Genomic DNA, 23,083 nt, shown 5'->3' on the forward strand with positions numbered 1-23,083 from the left:
AGACTTCTTGAGTAGCACCAGGAAATTTTGAAGAGTGTGAACACCACCCCAGCCAACTAGGACTCGTGTCTGTTGTTGTTAAACAAAGTATAACGCAGCGGAATAAAAATTATGGTCATACCTTATAAACAGAGTCTGAATTGAAGGATCTCGTGGATAAATCACGTGCTTCCAGAATCTGATAAACCAACCCAGCAGTGAAGTGATATTACAGAATGAATATCACCCACACAAATCATAGTGCAAATGACTTGATCGTTGTTTTTGGGAAAGAGTCAGTATATGGGTAAAACTCAGATCATACGTTGTTTCTCTCTTAATCACCCATAACCCATATACCAGATATATAATGTGTTATTATTATCTATCCATATCAGTAATGGAGATAATATCTGTATCCTGAGTGGTTATCCTAAATAGGTTTGAATTCAATTTCAAAACCTATTTGGATAAGATTCAAATTCAAATTCAAATTCAAATTCAAATAGTCATGCCACATGGGCGCCCATTACTAACATCTCCCACTCGCACATGAGTTGGCATGACACTGCCACATCTCTATCTCAATCTCCCAAAAAATGAACAATCTCATACTAGCCAATGCACCGTGCGACCGCTGAGAACACCTGCATGTGGGAGCTCTATACTAGAAACTCAATATGAGTTAGTATAGAGACATCAACCCAAAAAGAACAGAGATTGTGTCTCATATACCCCAGATTCATCTAATTACACCGGTCCAAAAAAAATATCTCTAATCCCTCAAAAAGAGCATGTTTGACCCTCTCAATTCTTGCAATATGTTCACACTCAATTCGCTTTTCATACAGAGCGATGTGAGTTGCCGACAGTGAATATACAACGGTGGTGTAATACTAGATGATCTTCCCTTTGCCCTCATGTCATTTAGTTTAGGATTGACCGCTTTCCCAGTGATGTCCCTTAAGGCCAAATCATACATGACCATAGGCAACATACCAAAGTAGCAGAACATCAACCCCTTATCTTATGACATAGTAAAAAGTCACAAAAGGGTACATAGTGAAGTCATATCAATAATGACACGTAAGACTCACACGGTGAGGAAACAGGGATCCATTCTCTCACCTCATTACTCAGTCACCAAGCACATATAGTATGAATACATGCTACGGTGGAGTAACTCTTCCATAAAGAGTGACGTCATACTCGATACACCGTACAGATATTAGTCTAGTCGCTTTCTAGCGCCTAACCCGAATTCTCTATTTGCTCGCCTTCTAGGCGCCAAATGTGATCTCGCATCTGGCTAATCATAACAGGCACAACATGGAAAGCGGGTACTAACATCCATGTTTGGTCCTTAACATGACCTCATCTTGGTTATAACCAAGGCGACATACATAGTGGATGATTTAAGCCTCTCTTGGCTCCAAATAAAAATAAGCCACCAGTCTCATCCTTGCTCGCTCCCAAGCGCCAAGGGTGATTGCTCGTTTGAGTGAGCCAATCTTGCCTGCTGACATCATCATTTGCTAATCATTATGACACAAACCATAATAGTGTCAACATCCCATCATCTCAAAATAAGTGATCGATTTTAAAAAAAATTGACCACAACTTGCGCAATTATAGATTCCAAACATAAGCCTTATCAGCACCTCTTGCGATAAGTATATACAACGGAATCCACCATGTGCGCCTCACATGAAGTAATTTAAGATCACTACCTCTTGCGCAATCACCTCTCTAAAGATATTTTGGTGACCAATTTGCGTTCATTCTTAATGCGCCCAACTAGCATAGATGCGCCCAACTAGCGCATTGAATCTTACAAGGAGCAAATCAATATACTACTAGTAAAGCATTTTATCCACAGTCTAATGAGCAAGGTCAATGTCTAAACAACTCAGTTGACCATTTACCAAAGATAACACTTATCATGCCGAATACGCCCACATAGCGTACTTTAGGCTCCCACAACAAAGAAAAGATCAAGGAATATAGGTCATCTGTTTTTTCCAAAGACAATCCGAGGATTCACTCAATAGCTAAAGCTCTGTGTTTTACCGATAGATAAGTCAATGGGTTTGCAATTTTGCATATAGAATCGTTCTAGGATATTCCTTACGTAAGTCATCGAAGACAAACCGAGAATTTTCCTAAAACAATCCCTAAGGATCGTACATCCGAGCATATAAATTACATCACCCATGTCCATCATATCTAAAATAGAAGACTGCCCACCCTAGGTGGCGACAATCTTATAAATTCCTGGCTCATAATGACTAAGTAAGGAAAAACTTCTTTTGGACCATTGATCATGCCTCAGTGGTTTTCATCGATCATCGTTGGCCTATCATGGCTTGACAAAATCTAAGAACCACTATATGGATAACTGTTTTAGGCTGTAAAAGATTTATTGGAACTAGCAACCTTTTTGCGCTCCTAACTTTTCACCATAAAAGCAGAAGGTAAATCCCTACGGATCTACTTATCCAATTCTCTAACGAGAAAGTTGGGTCACAATGTCCACAAATCAATGTTCCGAACTTATGTCAATCATAGCCTAAGTCAAAATAACCTCACTCCCCAGGAGGAAGTCTTCTCATGGTCTACACTTTCCTCAATGGTGCGACTTTTCGGTATCTAGCGAGCCTTATGCCTTAACAATGACTATCCAAATTACGCATAACTTTATAACAGTTTTGCGTCATAATGGAAAGTCAACCAAATTATAAAAAGGTTAATCCTCAAAGACTTTGTCTTAAACTGCACAACATTGATCCACTTTCTAAAAATAGGGGACTAGAGCCTTAGGCATTATCCTAGGCTCTTTATCATCTTGCGGAGCAATCATGAATGTTTCCCTCTCAATCACCCAGTGATGACGTGGAAAATTTTCACATTCGCTATCACGCAACTAAGAATGTAGAGTATTCTTCTCTAATGGTGTAATCCATTAGTAGGCACATCGCTCCCACTGTCCCTAAGATATTGGAAATTTCTTTTCATTCTCAACTAGGCTACATAGAGCGCTATGCTTAGAATTCTCTATCTTATAGAGTTCCAAAAACTCTATTCACGTCACTTTTACTAATAAAACTTTATGTGACTTAGTTACACTACCACAAAGCTACTTACCTATATGCACATGACCCGGAGGGTTTGCATGACCGCATACAATAATGCGCCACACGACCCTTTGTGTTTACAAGACAGCATACAATAATGCGCTATAGAACCCTAGGTCTGAACTTCGCAATCTTATGAGAAGTAAAATAAAGATAAGCTGCTTAACGGTTACAGATCGCCCATAGATGGCTCTCCGCTAACCCATCACTCAAATGGAGTGTAAAATCTGATATAGAGGGCACTTAGTTAGGGATATAGGCAACAAACTAGTGCAATTCCCAATTGGGAAACATTTTGCGCCATTATCCACCTAACATTAACAATATTTAATTCCTTATCTCTACTACACCATTGTGTTGTTGAGTACTAAGAATAATCAATTTTCTAAGCATCCATCTCTCTTCACAGAGTTTTTCTAAAAAAATACCTCACATAGATACTCGCCACCTTGGTCAAAACTAAAAGCACAAAAGCTCTTATCTAATTGATCTCGACCTCATATGTGCAATGTCAAAAATCATCTCAAAACTTTTGACTTATGGGAGATCAAATAGTCTTGACTCAGATGCATATCGTAATCTATAAATGTGTCGAGATTGAGGCTTAGCTATCATACCCTCACACATATCTAGTCACAAAATATCATAGTGGACTAAATGCGCCAATACAAATGACCTTCTACGGCTTTCCTACTTACTTGTGCGCACCCATTGCGAACGAAGTTACACATTCATATGAGAGCAGGATGTCATAAGCGAGTGGGCCCGAGAAGGCCTACTCAAACCATCGTGTCATCATCTCATTAATGTGATTAAGTATAATAAGCCATTGGTTCATGACCAATGTCATAAACTAATTCCAATCATCTTAATGTGTGAGTTCTCGAAGACAAGTTTTAAAGGTTTAGGCCCAACTAGGTAATGACTCACGACTAAGTCATATTCACTAGATCATAAAAGGGATGTCATGGAGATATCAAGTGCGCCTAAGTCGCAAATTTAACTAGTAAGTGCTAATCCCTTGCACCTTCAAGTCAATTTTATTCTCCATACACTTTACTACATCTAGTTGAAAGATGACGATACTCCTCATGCCATCTCTGTTTCTCGCTTCATAGTTACTTGCAATTAATTCGACTATCCACAAGAAGGAGAGAATAAGCTATCAACTATGACAGCTCCTGAAGTAACTTAAGCGCGAATTAGGCCAAAAAGTCTAATTCAACACAATGCTCTTACAAGCGATGCGTCAAATTCTTAGAGTCATAACAACCTTGTCAGCCTTGATCTTTTCATCACTATGCCGCAACGTTTGCGCTTAGTGCTAAACGTTATTCAAAAAAAAAAACGTTAGCCTAGCTAAGGAATCATACAAAGAAGCCCCTCCTCATGTCTCACACTCAAGTGTGAAAACAGTAAGTGTCCAGACTTAGACAAGTTGGCAATGCTAATAGATTTTGCAACTTCTAAGTGCTAATCTTTTCACTTAGTGTTAATAGATTTTGCAGCTTCTAAGCGCTAATCTTTTAACTTCACGTGATATTTCAACGCACACTATTATAGTGCATGAAATTTTGCTCCATCCACTCCCAATAATTGGGTAGAGAGCAAAACACTGCTTAAACTGGCTACTCGTCTTACACTTAATGACTAATTTATTTAAGCTCGCATTTCTTGGATGACGTGACTCATGAATGTTACTTTATCCAATGATGTAACATTATTTACAAGTCAAATTACAAAGTCAATCCGCGCAGCTCAATAGTCAAGATCATATACAGATCTATTGAGGGCTTACTAATTTCATAACTCCAAAACTTGCCAACCAAAACTACGTAGCGTGCCGCTAGCCATAGCACACACATTAGTTTTTATTATGCCAAACAAGGCAACAAAACCACGGCGACTTTGAGTCATGTTTCCTTACTTTGGCTCAATTAAGACTTGACCTAAAGTCTCTAAGACTTTTGCTCATCTAAAGAATGGGATTAGTTTGTTCACATTTGAACATCTCTACTAAGTCTAGGTCAACCAAATTAACTTCCATAAGCTAAATCAATTTAGAGACAAATTCGCATTAGGATTAATTTGATTAGCATAATATAATTTTGCCCAAAAAATCTAAATTAAATAGTGACAATATTACACAAGTCGCAAGATCGAAAATCCGCTATGCTCGTAATCATCTCTTGCGCCACAGGTGACAATTATCCAAAATTTAATTTAATTTATGCGCAAAATATTGGTTTTCGGGAGTTAATCTACAAAGATTTCTCTCAACCGAATAACCCCCCATTAACTATGGCATATACAAAGCATGATAAATTCCATACAATAGCATCTTAATGTAAATTTACAAATAACTCATGCTATATTCATTTAATAATGGAATTCTAATAAATAAATAAATAAATAATCATGCTCCTCTAATTACAACATATTACAAACCCAAAAAATATGTTGTATTCAATATTCAGATTATGCCATAATTAAAGTGTACAACATTTTGAAATTTTCTGGAATTTTTTAAAATTTTCTGGAATTTTAAATAACTAATAAACACACATAAAATTAGAAATAAAAAATTCAGAAAATGATAAATAGAAACAATATTACCAGTAAATAGTAAAACCTTTCAGAAGTCTACAATAAAAATTTCAACCCCAGAAAATTATTTATGCAATACCAGAAGCATTTTAAAGCATAAAACATGAATTATTAACACAGAAAAAATATTTTATATTTTCGTAAAATTTTCAAAATTTTACAGAATGTAGAAAAATTAATTCTGAGTCTAACAGTACAAGCCACGCATAAAATAAATATGTAACGAATTAATTATGACCATTTAATGCGATTCAGAATTAAAAACAAAACAAACAGTGCCTAACACATCAGCAGCCAAGCCAGTCGAGCCGGCGGAGGAAAACGGCGTGGCTCAGCGAGACCGGCTCAGCACGTGGCTCGGAGCGCGGTTCAGCCCGCGGCTCAGGGCACGGCGCGCGTGGACAACGCCGCGGACGCGCGCGTGCAGGCGCGTCAGCAGAGCATCTGGCACGTAGGAGCGCGTGGGAGCGGCTCACGACGTCAGGTGGCGCGTGCAGACCACGCGCCGCCTTCCAGGATGTTTTCTGGTCCGATTTTTTACTGCCGGACTCCTTTTTTCAAAATAAAACCATTTATCGTATGAAGAAAGACATTAATGAACATAAAAAATATATTTATGCTCCTAATCTGATAAAAGTAGATTTTTTTTTTCTCCTCTACAAATATTCATGTATATAATGTATACATATACATATAAAAATATATACATTATTAAAGGAAACACGAAAATATCCATCAACTTGCTCTGATACCAATGTTAAACAAAGTATAACGCAGCGGAATAAAAATTATGGTCATACCTTATAAACAGAGTCTGAATTGAAGGATCTCGTGAGTAAATCACGTGCTTCCAGAATCTGATAAACCAACCCAGCAGTGAAGTGATATTACAGAATGAATATCACCCACACAAATCACAGTGCAAATGACTTGATCGTTGTTTTGGGGAGAGAGTCAGTATATGGGTAAAACTCAGATCATACGTTGTTTCTCTCTTAATCACCCATAACCCATATACCAGATATATAATGTGTTATTATTATCTATCTATATCAGTAATGGAAATAATATCTGTATCCTGAGTGATTATCCTAAATAGGTTTGAATTCAATTTCAAAACCTATTTAGATAAGATTCAAATTCAAATTCAAATTCAAATTCAAATTCAAATTCAAATGGTCATGCCACATGAGCGCCCATTACTAACAATTGTTGTAAGTGATAAGTGATAAGAAACCACACTGACGTTGATGTTGCTGTTCTCATCTGCTCATTTGGTGTGGATAAATTTTTTCCAACACAAGTTTCTTATTCAATTCTCCAACATTTCTCTGCTTCTCATTTCTCATATATTTTGTGACCATGTTTTCCCTACTTTCATGTGCCTATTATTTTCCATTTTCACTCTCTATTATTTTTCTTTTTCTTTTTTAATGACAATACACACATTCGTATTTAACAGAATAACAAAATATCTAAACAAATATTTGACAACGGTAAAAGACAACACAAACCCACAAAAAACCAGAAAAAAAAAAAAATACTACATTAAAATCGATTCTCCCAATTGTCAAAGAAGTTGAAGCCATTTGGTCGAGCAAAACCAGTTGTAGTGATTGGTTTTTCTTTATCTAGGACGGACTTGTTCTTCAGTATCGCACAATCCAGTTCAATACAATCAAGAATGGATGTGGGGCTTGAAGAGATGACTGAGGTTGAACTGCAACCAGGATTTATAACTTCTTTCATGCTCAACGTCAACTCAGTTTGCAAAGGGTGAAGATGATTGTGCTCTCCCTCATAGGTGGCTACTAAAACAGATGGATTTTCTGCATTTCTTTGCACCTGAAGTTCAGAGAATTGATGAGTGATTGAAACAAATTAAAATTTCTTATTTATGAGTTTGTAACAAGGAAGAAAGTGAAAGTTTTGGCTCACCTTTTTCTTAACAGGGCAGCTTGGAGCAAAAGAGCACTTGTAGTAAGCTCTAGGAGATGGGTTATCTCTAGTAACCTTTTGTCCATACTTTCTCCATTGATATCCATCCTTCAGCAACTATGACGTAATCCAAGGAAATATATGGTAAATTAGTACTTGGAATGTAAGTTATTCAAACATAAAATTTATGCAGAATATTCAGAATGATGTTACAATCTTAATCTTATTATTTTAAAAATAAATTATATTTTTAAGATTGTCACTATTACATTTGTGAATCATATATATATAACTCATGCACTGAGGAAGTGTAGAATCTTTTGTCATCCTTCATTCCATGTTTGATTGCTTGTTTGGGGTTAGGGAGATTGTATTAGTAATGTCCTATATAAATCATGCTTAATTGTGATGAATTGTATGAGATTATGTGACACAATGTATTTGGTAATATAATTCTTAAACTAAATGGATAGGCATGTGGCCAAACAAGGTAAAAGGGACTAGTAGGAATCAAGCAACTGGTGCTTAGAATCAAGTGAAATTTGGTAAGTTGATAGAAAATGTCATTCTGATTAGGGAACTGCCGATGTTGTTGTATTTCCTTATTTTTTTTCTTTGTTAGTCAGGGAACTGCCAATTTTAATTATTTCTTAGTTCGTTAGGTTTCCTTTTCGTTATAAATAATTATTGTAAGATTTACAGCTGATTAGTTTAGAAAATTAATACACTACCAAGCTTTCACTCACTTTTCCAATCTTGGATATTCATTTCAAATCAACTATTGTTGATTCTTTATTCTCAGTATTCCTTTTGAATCAACGAGTATAAAAAAAGATTTTCTTCCGATATTTATATTTGAATCAAGGAACTCTAATATCATTATTATCTCAATCTCCCTCTACATCATTAAGAGTCCCATCAAAATATAAATTCACTCAAAGGGTGGGATTATCTCATAGAATGTTGCATTTCCAGCTCATACCACAGAATTGGAAATGGAAGGATTAGTTTGCTCCCACCTAATCAAAAACAAACTTTTTGTATAATGAGGGCTTTCCCTTAATATCATAAATTTAATCTCAACTAATTAATATCATCACACAATCAGGTTCTTTGGCTTAGTGATTATATAACATCACTTGTATGTGAGATTACGGATTCAAATTATTTGGATAAGAGTCTGATATTTGTAGTGTTAAGGGTTGTATGCCACTAGTAGTGGGACTTGGGCTTGGACTTAGTTGTTAGGTGGGGTGTCCTATCAATTAAAATAAATAAATAGCCAACCTAATACCATCACGCTAGTGCACAAACGAACACAATTAATCTTACATCTTTAATCTAATACCACTATACTAATCTTATTATTTAATTTTACCATACTCATAGTACAAGTCAACTTGATTTGACAATCAAACATAACCTCAGTGTGATAATGATTCTAAACATCAATTGAAATACATCAATCGATTGATTTTATTTTTTTTTATACCCATTCAAGTTTGTATATTTGTGTGGATGAATATGCATATCAATTGATTTGGGATACATATTCATTTATAATCAGTTCATAACTTATTGAATCACAATCAGTATGATCGGTTCACAGTAGAGAATATTGATTCGATTATGTTAAAAATATAATAAAAATAATACAGTTACATTCTTTAATTTCCAATTATTTAAGCTTTTAGATGAGTTTGTTATTAATGATGATATTAAAGCAAACAATAGGAGTCTGTGTGTCCGGCTAGTATGGTGGTTGAGTGTATCAAGTGTGTAGCAATGCATCGAGTGTGTATCAGGCGTGGGGCTCAAGAGTGTATCAAGAGTATGAGTCAGGCGTGGGGTGTTCCAAGAGGGAGTAGCTGTGGTTTAGGTGGGGTGTTTCTGTGTGTAGCTGTGGTTTAGGTGGGGCTCAAGTGTATGGTGTATTTTATTTTTTAGTTGTATTTTAAAATTTAAAATCGTGAAGCTAGGGGTTGGTTGTTAGAATGCGAGTAGCAGTAGTAGGAGAGTGAGTGTTTACTCTTCAAATCTCTCTCAATGCATTTTATTTCCTTGTACCTGTAAATTTCATGTTTTTAATGGAATTTTTCTTTACCGATCAAAAAAATTAAAGCAAACAATAGGTCTTGTGTTCAAATCTCAAAACCTATCCAAAAATTAAAATATTTACATATGTTTGGCATGCTTATGGAAGAGAGTTCCGGCCACAAGTGATGAGGTGTGTTAAAAATATAATATAAATAATAAATTTATCCATCTCTCTAATAACTTAAACTTTTAAATAAGTTAATATTTTAAAAAAATATTAAAATGTATTTTTGTAATGACCAATGATAAAAATAACATGAGACTACGAGTATGAGTCTAGTAGAATTGCTAATCCCCTAAAAGGTGGGACTAGCTTTTCCATGAGAGGTTTGGGTTCACAATCCAATCTCATATGATTAGAAATGCAAATACCACTTTACTTGCACTTTATAAAATAATAAAATCACTTTTTATATAATGATTTCACGTAATTTCATAAATTTCCACCAACTAATATCACCACAAGTGTTGTAAATAGTCCTCACACACCCTATTCATTTTATTTTTTTTAATTATTATTATTATTTGTTTTAGAATTTTACTCTTTAACTTAAAATTCAAATTTTATCTAATTCTAATCACTCAAATCTTAATTCTAACCTTAATCCTAACCGCACTACAACGGCCACCAAATCTGGCTAGAAACCTTTCCTTGCCATCCCCAGCTCCAGCAACCCTCCACAGCCCATCCACCGTCGTCCCATCCCTCCTCCAGCCTCCTTTAGCCCCTCCCGCAACCCTTGCAACCCCCTACCCTCTGCACACCACCCCAACTCTCTAGCAGTTTCACAAGTGTGTGTGTAAGAGAGAGAGAGAGAGAGAGAGAGAGATCATGATGAGGGAGAAGAAGATAGATGAGGAGAAATGAAGAATGTAAGGAGGTAACAGGATATAGAGGAGGAAGATGATGAGGGTTTCGTAGGGGGGTAGGTTTTGGAGGAGGAGGATTTGGGTCATAGCGGGGGTGGACGTGACTAGAGTTTTACAAAAGAAAGCGACTGCAGTTGCCGGAATTAGAAGAGAAAGTGGTTGCAGTCACAAGGAAAAGAGAATGATGAGGATCTTGGTGGTGGTGTGCAAAAAGGAAAATGGGGTACTAGAGGTTGAACGGCAAGGAAGGAAGGCTGATGGAGAAATGAGTTAAGGAAATAAAAGAAATATCATGAAATTCATCATGAACATTTTTCATTTTTGATTAGTATGTAGTATTTTATTTTACAATCTAAAGGTATAAAATATTTCATGATCATTTTCATGATATTTTTTTCATGATCTCTAGTATTAGTCAAAAAAAAAAAAAAATTGTTGGAATAATGATGGGTGTTCAAAGAAAAAAAACAAAGTAGAGAGCAATTTTTGTAGGTGAAAGAGTCCGAAAGATCCAAAACTATGAAGTATTGGTATTTTGACAAACATATAGTACTCTTAGGTCATGTTTGATTCACAATACTAATAGTGAAGTATTAATAATCCTATTAAATTAGTGTGGTATTCACTATCCAATTGGATTAATATCCATTGGATTAATAATCTCACCCCTACCCCATTACTAATAATCCTACAAATTTGTTGGATTAATTATCCATTGGATTATTAATCCTAAATCAAAATGTTAAAACAAACATAGGATAATTAGGCCCACGGATTAATAATCCTAATCCCATGCTCCAATCCACCCAATCAAACATGCCCTTATTGGGTTCTTATTAATTGTTGGTATCTTTTATTGTACTTCTATATATGAATTGAGTACACAAAAACGTACTCAAATTTTTTATTCTTAATTTTTTACATAACCAGACATATCTAATATATACAAAAGTTATACCATAACTCGGTCAAAATAATATTTTTTTTGTAATACAAAGACAAAATTAATTTCATTAAACTTCTTTTTTATTTATTTATGCTTAGCATAATTCTAAAATGAAGCTATAGTTTGTAAATTATTTAATATAATGACATTTAATTTTTATTTATACCGTTACTTTTGGCATTAAATATGAATTGTAGATTGGATGTTAACAAATTAAATCATTTAACTAATTTTTACATTATTCTAAATTAAAAATAAATATTTTTTTACAAACATACATAGCCGTATCCGTACCTTACTTTTTTTTTATTTTACCATATCGACATATATGTATTGTATCAGTATTCGTATCTATACCCGTGCTTTATAGATCCAAAATAAAGAGGTAGGGTTTGTGAGTAGAGCACTCTATTTGCAAATTTAATACAAATAAACATAACTTATTTTTAATTTCTAACAATAATAATCTTATTACTTAATCTTGTTGTAATTATAATCATATTCAATTTAATTCCGCAGTCAAACTTGACATAAAAGTGGAAAGCATTTTAAAGTTAAACGAAAATAAATAAATTGTCAAACAAATAGGGCAGTAGTTAATGCTTACTAGGCTTCTATCAGATGCATCTGTCTTTACACAAACTCGCGAAACAGTTGTAATGTTGCTTTTGTTTGGCTTCTTGCATGAACATTCATCACTATCTCCGTTAACTTTGATGGTATGGCCAAAACTGTCATCTTCAACCTTTCTCTTCCCAAGATTATTATTATTATTGTTGCTAGTGTAATATTCCATTAAACAGCATCGTAGACCATTGTACTTGTCGCAAATGTCTGTTAACATTTCAGTTAACTTTCTATTCTCAGTGCTGACCCTTTTTAGCTCTTCAACCATCACATCAACCTGCAGATTTTTGGGACTTCAATTTATTTGTAGTTCAAAACTTGACAGCCAACTTTAAGTGTCATTTGAGTTCAAAAATTTGTAGTTGATAAGGATTTGATTTCTGGCTCCTGTGTCTTAAAATTTACAAAATTCTATGATACAATCCCTCAAAAGGTGTATACATGAGTTATGCAGATTGTCTTCTTAGGGGTGGTTTAAGAATTGCTATTTTAATTTATTTATATATAAAAAATAAAATTAAATAAAAAAAGACATGCAAAAAAATAAAGAGAATAATGTGAAAATTTGTAGTGATTTTTTGACTTAAAAAAATCTGTCTCCAAATGGGACCCTAGTTATGAATCACATTGTGATGGGCTGATTGATCCCAAAACTATGTAAAACCCACCTAATTGATCTCATATTTTGTGTACCAATAAAGAACACCGCCTCTTAATAACCTATAAACAACCTTGTTATATATAGTAGCTGTGATAATTTTACATAAAGATGTTGGGCTTGCAGAACAAAACTAAAATTATTGGCAGCATACCAATTTTCACGGGCAATTTTTTTCTTGGGCCAATTTTTCAAGTTGTAACCATGGATTGATATGTATGTTCATTGATTCCATTTTTTTAACAGTGATATAAATTGTCCGGTATGAATATAACAAGCTGGACATTACGGTTCTAGCATGGGCAAGCAGGCATTGTTGGGCCTTTTAAGTTTCGGTTATGTTGCTAGGCTCATGCTTGTATTGGATAATTTAGGGAAAATTAATGAAACAAGTAATGCTATATCCCACCAATTTTGGTTTTCCAAAACTAACCCCTAATTACATGGAAAACATTTATTGAATAATTTTTATATTTTAGTGAGGTTACTCAGTGATGAGACTTATGACACATCACTTGTGGTTGGTTTAGGGATCCAAAATTGATCGTCCAAAGCATTTTTCTTACTGAAACATATCCCTCTCTAACTTTATGTAGTATATGTCTAATATATTTTTTCTTATTTGTTAAGACCTCTCAATAATATTTTTTCTTATATATACATCAAATTAAAAATAAATTAACCTAAATACTTTAATTTATTACTACAAAATTAAATCCTAAAAGTACCATAATTTAATTTTTAATTTTTAACCCAATTTATTATTTAATAATATTTTAAATTAAACATGTACATATATATATATATATATATTTAACAAATCAAATTATAAATTAACTTAAACACCCTGATTTATTACTAGAAAATTACTTTAATCTAACTTTTAATTTTTAACCTAACTTTTCATTTAATAAAATTTTAAAATAATTGAATTAATTGTTGATAGAAGATGATATTTAGGGTTAAGGTTGCCGTTTGGTTAGGATTATGATTTAATTTGGAAAAGAAGATGATGATTAGTGTGTTTTTGACATTTGATTCAATTTCTTTTTACTTTGGTGTTGGATTTTTACATTGCGACTCTCAATTTGGAAGAGTGTCACAAACTTTCAATTACTTTTACCAAAAAAATTGACGGTAACTCTTTAGTTCAAAATCATCAAGAAGTTCAAAATGGACTACCGAGCGTAAATTTATGACCTATTGAAGTTTTAACACGATTTTTTTTACACCCTCGAATAACTATTTATTCAAGTTATTTTAACCTATGTATGTCAATATTTTACCTATCTATACAGATTTTTTAAACCTATTTGTCCTCATATTTGAATCTATTTGTTCAAATTATTTTAACATTTTGTCCCAATAATTTTAACCTATTTGTTCAAATTTTTGTCCTTCATGTGTATTTTGAGCTAAAAAAATTTAAAATCTTATAACATGAGTTCTACAAATTTGCTTTAAAAAAAATTAATATCTATGAATTTATTTTCCCGAGAGCTTTCAAACAAAATTAATGTTGAATATGAAATTTTAGAAAAAAAAATATTAATAGATTGATTTTTCGGTTAGTCAAAATAACGAAACAATATTTTTGAGAAAGTAATTGCTCAAAATTTCTTTCAGCAATTTTGGAAGGATAGATTTGAAAAAAATACATAAAATAAAATAAAAAAAGTCATCCATAATGGACTATCGGGCGTAAAATTTTGATCTATTGAAGTTTTAAAACCATAAACGATTTTTTTTTAGGCCTTCCAATAGTTCCTTGTTCAAATTATTTTAACCTATGTATGACAAATGTATTGAATCTATTTGTCCCCCCATATTTGAACATATCTGTCCAAGTTCTTTTAACATATCTCTTAAATTATTTCAACATATCTATACAAATTATTTTACCACATATATACGAAAGTTTTTACGAATATTTGTAAATTTTTTGAACCTAAAATTTTCGTAAATTTTTGAACCTATCTGTCCAAATTATTTTAACCTAGGTATGCCAATCCTTTTACCTTGCAAATTTTTTTAACCTATTTATCCCCATATTTGAACTTATCTTTTCAAATTATTTTAACATATTTGTCCCAGTAATTTTAATATATTTGCTCCAATATTTGCCCCTTAAGTGTATTTTGTGCTAAAATATTTTAAAATCTCATAACTTGAGTTCTACATACCGGTTTTTAATGAAATTGATATTTGTAGATTTGTAATTTCGAGATTTTTCAAACAAGATCAATATTGATTATGAAATTTAAAAAAAAAATTAATGGATTGATTTTTTGGCTAATCAAAATAGCAAAACATTTCTTGAGAAAGTAAGCCCTCAAAATTATTTTCAACAATTTTGGATGGATAAATCTTGAAAAAATACAAAGAATAAAAAACATCGTCCAAAACAGAGTACTACGTATAAAGTTATGACCTATTGAAGTTTTAATAGCATAATTTTTTTTTACACCTTAAGATAGTTATCTGTTCAAATTATTTTAACTTATCTGTCTAAATTGTTTTAACCTATGCATGGCAATATTTTTACCCATATCTGCAAATTTTTTGAATCTATTTTCCCATATTTGAACCTTTTTGTCCAAATTATTTTAACGTATCTGTAAAAATTATTTTACCACATGTCTGCCAATATTTTTTATCCATCTGTACAATTTTTTTGAACCTATTTGTCCCAATTATTTTTAACCTATGTATGCCAGTATTTTTACTTATTTGTGCATATTTTTTGAACCTATTTGTCCCCATATTTCAACATATTTGTCCAAATTATTTTAATTTATATGTCCCAATTTTTTTAACCTATCTATCAAAATTATTTTAACCCATGTATGTCAATATTTTTACATATCTATTCAAATTTTTTTGAACATATTTGTCTCCATATTTGAACCTATTTGTCTAAATTATTTCAATCTATGTATGCCAATATTTTGGCCTACTTATGTAAATAAGTACTTGAATTTGGACAGATAGGTACCTTACTTTGGACATACAGGTACCTTAAGGGTAATTCTATCTACAGATCCTCACTTATCTTAGTATACACCATTTACTCAGTTTACACTATACACAAATTAAAACTTTTAATTTTATCTCAATACATATCAATAATTTTTAGATAATATTAAACTGCCCTCATCTTCTCTAACAAATCCTAGCACTAACCATTGCCGGCAACCACCACCTCCCACCGGCGCCGTTCCCTTCTCAGCCTCTCTCAACTTCCCACGGCTGTCGCCCCTCCCCAGCCTTCTTCCCTTCCCGCTACTGCTTCTTCCTCTAGGAGATTGAAACCCAGATGATGAAATGAGGTTTCTTCAAGCAGAGAGATGAGAAGTTTCTGAGGGTGGTTGCCCTTCTCTATAATCTGTTCAATACAGAAAAAGAAGCCCAGGATTTCATCTTCATCTCTAAATTTCAACAACTCTTTGGGTGCGTGAGTATGTATGTACTCAGTACTCTATACCGTGTATCTATATATATATATATATATGTATGCATAGCTCTGTTTGGTTTTGAGTTGGGTTGGGTTTGGTTCGGTTTGGTTCATCGAATCCAGATCCTCTAGAGTAATTCAACCCTTTTGCTGCATCATCATCATCATCATCAACCCCATAACAACCAACTGTACTATCTTCTTTGTAAAAGGCTGTGGTGATAGCTTTTTCTAGGTTTTCAAATCAAGCCTTGAGATTTGGATCTTTTTCATGGCAGGGCAACCCAGAAGGCCATTGAGAGAGAGAATAAGGGGGAGAGAGACTAGATCTGGTTTTCTCTTTCTCACTAAGCAACCATTGTTGCAGCCATGGTGGAGTTTAACTCCATCATCAGCCTGATATCATAGCAAATCTGAGCCTCACCCTCCTCTTTACCTGAAATTTTATGATTGTTTTGCACAATTTTTAGGATGATTGTTTAAAAGTGACAGTTTTACAGTTTTAATTAAGAAAATTGAAGCTAATAATTGAAGGCTCTGTAGCAAATTAATATATTTTTTTTTCCTTTAAATATTTTGTGGAAGTTTAATGGCTATACTATGCGCCTGTTTGAAATTTTGACATTGACAATTAAAATGATATGAAGATTTTGCATAGTATACAGACGTCTATGAAGGTGGTGATGATCGGAAGGGAGGGAGGTGACTGCCGGTGGTTGGCAATGGCAAAGGTTAGGGTTAAGTTGAGAGGGAGGGAGGGAGAAAGGAAGGGGTGTGTTGGTAATTTGATTGAAGGATAGAAATGTAATAAAAAAATTTAGAGAAAAAATATACACTGAGTTAATCAAGTGTGTGGAAATAGAATTTCCTGTACCTTAACTGTTTATGATGTTAAATTTCAACTTATCATAACTTTACGCTCGATAGTGCGTTTTGGACAAATTATTTTTTTGATTTCATGTGTTTTTTCGAGATCTATCCATCTAAACTTGGTTTCAAATGCTTCCTTTCTCAAAAAATGTTAGTTTTTGTTTTGATTGCCTGAAAAATCATTTTATTCCCTTTTTTTATAATAAAAAAAATTATATTCATATTATTCTTTTTTTTTTAAAAAAAAATCAATTTTATTAAAAACAGACTTGTAAAACTCAAGTTATGAGATGTTAAATTGTTTAGCACAAAATACATACAACGGTAAATCTATCTAACAACGGTTAAATTGTTTATGAGATGTTAAATCTATCTAACAACGGTTAAACAGACTTGTAAAACTCAAGTTATGAGATGTTAAATTGTTTAGCACAAAATACATACAACGGTAAATCTATCTAACAAAAAATGCACGTCCTTATGGCCTTAATACTTAAACACCTGTAGGTATTGCCAAATAAGTCTGAAATATACTTGAGCTCCCATTACAATATAATTAAGAATTGATTTAAAATATGAAATATAATTAAATATTGTTCTAAAATATAAAATAAACACTAATTAAGGATTGATCTAAAATATAATTAAATTAAAATTAGATTAAAAAATTAGTAATTACAATAATAATTAAGGATTGAGAATTATATTAACTATTTAGAAATTATAGTAAATAATTAAGGATTTACGATTAATTTTGATCTAATTTTACGAATTAGGATTATGAGAGAAGAAAGAAAAAAATAACAAAAGGACATAGAACTTTAGAGTATTATAGTCACTAGCATATTACATGTGTTATGCACGGATTGAGTTTACAATTATCTATATATGTGAATTGTGATTTTTAAATGTTTTTTTTTTTTTAATGTCTTCTTTTTTTCCTTTTTTATATTATATTAAAGTTTAATATTTTGATAATAATCATATGTGTTGGACTTTTCAAGGAATTAAATGTCTTTTTTTTAATTATATTATATTAAAATTTAATATTTTGATAATAATCATATGTGTTGGACTTTTCAAGAAATTTATTTTATGCTTATTCTTAATGGATTAAAGTATTATTATGAGGGATAATAATTATATGTGTTGGGACTTTTCAAGGAATTCATATATATTGGATTTCAAAGAATTTTTTTTATGCTTGTTCTTAATGCATTAAAGTGTTATTATGAGGGTAAGACTTGAGAGAAGTTAATAAATGCTAAGATTTTTTTTTTAAATCAAAAAATCAAAAAATTTAGATTGGGAGATTGGAGCTCCCACAAAGCTTGAGACTAAAAACCTCATTTTGCTTAATGTATAGTATAGATTATATTAAAATTTAATAGTTTGATAATAATTATATGTGTTGGACTTTTTAAGAAATTTTTTTTATGCTTGTTCTTAATGCATTAGAGTGTTATTATGAGGGATAATAATCATATGTGTTGGGACTTTTCAAGGAATTCATATGTGTTGGATTTCAAAGATTTTTTTTTTATGTTTGTTCTTAATGCATTAAAGTGTTATTATGAGGGTAAGACTTGGAAGTTGGGAGAAGTTAATAAATGCTAAGATTTTTTTTTTTTAAATCAAAAAATTTAGATTGGGAGATTGAAACTCCCACAAAGTTCAGAGCTAAAAATCCCTTTTTGCTTAATATATAGTATAGATTTCACATTTATGATTAATGGCGTTAATGATTGCACTTTGGTTCAAAACTATAGAGAGAATTTTTTTATTTTTTTTATATATATATACTATATTTGAACCATATAGGAGTAAAGTGTTTTGCGCTCAAATCAAAAGGAAATAAAATAAATTTTTGCCCTTTGATATAATATGGCATAATTTTTTCAAGTTTTTTCAAAATCATCCTTGAGTAAGAGTATAAAAATAAAATAAAATTATTGCTACAAAAATATTGTTAGTTTCTTGTTTTTGTGTTTTTAAAAAATAGATAACTTGTTTGGGATATAAAAATGTTAAAAAAATAAACAAAAATGAAAATAGAAAAACATGTTTGGCATATTGTTAGAAGTGGTGGCCAACGATGGAGAATGGATGGATGTGATAATCATCCGTGTGGGTGTGAGGTCATGGCTATGACCAGAGGTCACAAGGTGGCCCGAGGTTATGGTAATGACTAGTTGGTGGTCAAAGAATCACTTTAAAGTGTTGGAGATCAACGTCAGCTGGCCAGTGGAGGTGGAGGTGGAGGTGGAGGTGGAGGTGGTGGCCGTGGCCGGAAGTGGTGGTGGAGGTGGTGGTGGCTGCCAGAAGTGGTGGAGGAGAAAGGTGGAAGTGAACACTTGTTTCAAAAAATTAGATAAAACAGCTTTTTTACGTTTTCAAATTTTTTTAATTTAATTCATTTTTTTTTTTTTTGAAAACATAAATAATATATCAAACAAAATTTTGTTTTTAATTTAAAAAAATAAAAATAAATAAATAAATAAAACCCGTTAACAAACGAATCCTTAGAAAGTGCTTCTAGGCATCACATAACATAATCTTGGAAGAAAAATATTGTTAAGAGTGTGAAGGTAAGTTCCAATAAATTTGTTTGGTTTAGAATTTTTAAAAATAATTTTTTTTAATTCATATTTTTTTTTTAGTGAAAGTTTTTCATTTAAATTATTAATTTTTTTACTTTTTAGATCCACTTTTAGTCTTGATACATTTAAAAGGTATAAAATTTGTGAAAAAATATTTTTAAAAAATACTAAATTTCAATATATTTTTTTTTATTTTTATTTTTTGTATTTATTAAGGGGATCTAAAAAGTTAAAAAGATGATTAAATTATTAAAAAATTACAAAAAAATAAAACAGTTTGGCATTTGGCAGACCCATTTTAGAACTGATTTCTGTGATTTGAACCGTTCACTATTTAAGACTTGTTGAGTAGAATATTAATATAAAAAATAAGATGATTAAATATTAGTAATTATATGTTTGAATTATATTTATTTTAAAAAAATGACCGACAAATATAATCTTAAAAATGTCAATCTATTTTTTGTAATATAAATTTTATTCAAATATATAATTACTAATATTCGATCATTTTAATTTTTTACATTAATATTATACTCAATGAGTTCGAAAAAATATACTTTTCCAATTACCAAAATCAGTCTAAAAATAAACTAAATCTTCGTTTGGCATAAGCTAAAGTGAGATTTGTTTTTTACTAAAACAACCACACAAAGACAAAATAAAATTTTTAATCTAATAAGACAAAATATCACATTCAAAGCATAACCATTTTATTTTTTTTCTTTTACAAAAATTAAAAAATCAAAAAATTTATTCCAAACGAGACTTTTTAACCTTAAATTAAAATAATCAAAAAAAATTAAAAAACCAAAACACTAACCCATATCCTACACAAACCGTTACTAACTTCAAACGCTATTTGAAATTAAGATGGTAAATGAAAAAAAAAAAAAATTTAAAATTTAAAATTAAAAAATTATTTTTAAAAATTCAAAATCAGGACTAAATATCACTTCAAATTAATAGTGTGCATATAAAATGACAAAATCAAAAGCTGTGTACTAAAAATACGCGTAAACATGACAATCTATGCGGCAAAAAAGTCATTTTCAGACAAGACTACCTACTATCATCAAAAGTAAACGAAACGCAACACAACGACCTTCTTTTGGGAAAATTATAAATATAAGAGACAATCACGAAATAATGGCTTGCTCGGTTCCTATTTTTTAAAAATAATTTTTAAAAAATTTTATATTTTTATTTTTCGTATTTTTTTATTTTATTAAATTTTTTTAATATTTTATATAAATTTTTTACTTTTTAGACACACACAACATTAATACACTTAAAAAGTAAAAAAATTATAAAAAAAATCTTTTAAAAATTCACTAAATACCAAAAATATAAAAAAAAATACAAGAATTTAGTATATTTTTTATATTTTTATGTATTTCTTAATTTTTTAAAATATTTTTTCACAATTTTTTTGCTTTTTAGACACATTTAAGTAAGGTGCATCTAAAAAAGTTAAAAAAATATTTAAAATTTTAAAAATATTCACTAAAAACAAAAAAATACGAAAATCAAAAAATTCAGTTTTCAAAAAACTTAATCCAGAAAATCCAAACCAAACACAATAATAGTTTTATAAATTATACAAAATAATTGTATTATAAATGATATTTTTTTTTATGTAATCATGATACACAGAAAAAAATATACCAAACATAAGAATAAATTTGCACTATACACACAATAAAATTGCACCATCTTAAAAACCTAATTTTTTTTGGTCTCTACTCCACTAAAATGTAATTTTTCCCTTTCTTTTTGCACTAATATTATGTATTCAAACTTTTAATGAAAATTTATTCATAATTCATTTTTTGTTTTTATTTATTAAGACACTATAATTTTGACATAATTATATTAATTTTTTTAATAAATTCAAATATACCAAAACTAATAAAATACTATGTGAATATATAAAAATAAAAATATATATATTTCAATAAAAAATATATGACAATATTATTTTTTTTATTTATACAATTGATAAATTATTATTAAAAAGAGGTAAAATGTTATATAAATTAAAATTTAAAAAAAAAAAGCATAATATAATTATTTCAAAATTATAAAAAAAAGTCTATATTTGTTTTCAAATTTCAAAGGTGATCAGTATAATTTACCCTAAAGTCGTCCTTTTTCCGGTGAAAATTTTAACGATATGTTTAAAGGCGTACCAAAAAGGAGGAAATTTGATTTAATTTTCGTATTTTCTAGCGCTTTTAAAACCCAATTACGACCACGAATAAGGGGAGAAATCCAAAGCAAACCTCTCAAGACTAACCCCCAGAAAACAACTGCCCAACCATGCATCAAGATCCAACAATTACACAGAAATTAAAAAAGCATAGGAGATAGAGAGAGAGAGAGAGAGAGAGAGAGAGAGAGAGAGAGAGAGAGAGAGAGAGAGAGCAAAACGCACCTCTTGTTTCATAGGTAATTTGGTGTCAAAATCTCCATCAAACCCTCCAGTGTGCTTCAAACTGGGAAAAGAATGAGTCTTGTCCTCGTGTAGTGGAAGTGGGTTAACATTGAGATTGATGCCGAGAGATGTGTCTACTACATAACTTGAATCCATATCTCATTAATTATACTATCTATCTATATATATATATATGCCTATCAAGAACAACTAACCAGTTTTTTTATATCCAACTGTTCTTGATATGTATTTCCTGGCTCAAGCAGTCTAATATTTTTCATGTAGATGAGAAGAGAGAATATTTATAAGGCCCAAAAAGGAACGGAGAGAGAGAGAGAGTCAGGTCCAGGTCGTCCGGTTCGTTAAGTTGTGGAAAGTTGCACGAAATATAGTACACCTTTACACATCATTTACACATCACAAGGTGTCCAATTTTTTTTTTATGAGCAATTATTTGGTGCTGCAACAGCACGATCATGTGGTGCCACATAGCTTGGCTGATTGGTGAAGAGTGTGTCGCTTACAAATCTGTGTTAGGTGATAGAAAACAGGTAAATTTAGGAATCTAGATTTAGGGGTTGTTTGGTATGTTCTAAATAAGTGTACTTTTTAACTTTTTATGAAATATGTATTGGGTTTGAAATGATATGGTAGAGAGATGATGTGACTTAAATAAGATGATGTGACTTAAATAGGATAGTGACTTTTTGACTTTTTAAAAAAATGTCAAACAAGGCCTTACTGTCCCAAATTTTGATCAAGAATAGAGCATGTGGCGGAGATTAAAAAGTGTGTATTGTGAGGTTCATGTGCAGCAGAATTAATCTAAACCACATGTTAGTGTTTTTAAGTAATTTCTAAGTAAA

At 31.4% G+C, this 23,083-nt stretch overlaps 1 protein-coding gene across 1 annotated transcript; it reads right to left on the reverse strand.

Moving 5' to 3' along the window:
- Positions 1-7,174: 7,174 nt before the first annotated feature.
- Positions 7,175-22,596, reverse strand: LOC114263393 (putative WRKY transcription factor 40). The gene is made up of 4 exons (XM_028203914.2): positions 22,218-22,596; positions 12,179-12,475; positions 7,659-7,775; positions 7,175-7,565 (listed from the first exon to the last, which is right to left on the reverse strand). Exons 1-4 carry the CDS (start codon positions 22,371-22,373, stop codon positions 7,269-7,271), a joined length of 867 nt encoding a protein of 288 aa, XP_028059715.2. The 5' UTR covers positions 22,374-22,596; the 3' UTR covers positions 7,175-7,268.
- Between the last annotated feature and the right edge of the window lie 487 nt (positions 22,597-23,083).

Source organism: Camellia sinensis, chromosome 10 (genome assembly GCF_055761805.1).
Source record: "Camellia sinensis isolate YWXY chromosome 10, ASM5576180v1, whole genome shotgun sequence".
Classification (NCBI taxonomy): domain Eukaryota; kingdom Viridiplantae; phylum Streptophyta; class Magnoliopsida; order Ericales; family Theaceae; genus Camellia; species Camellia sinensis.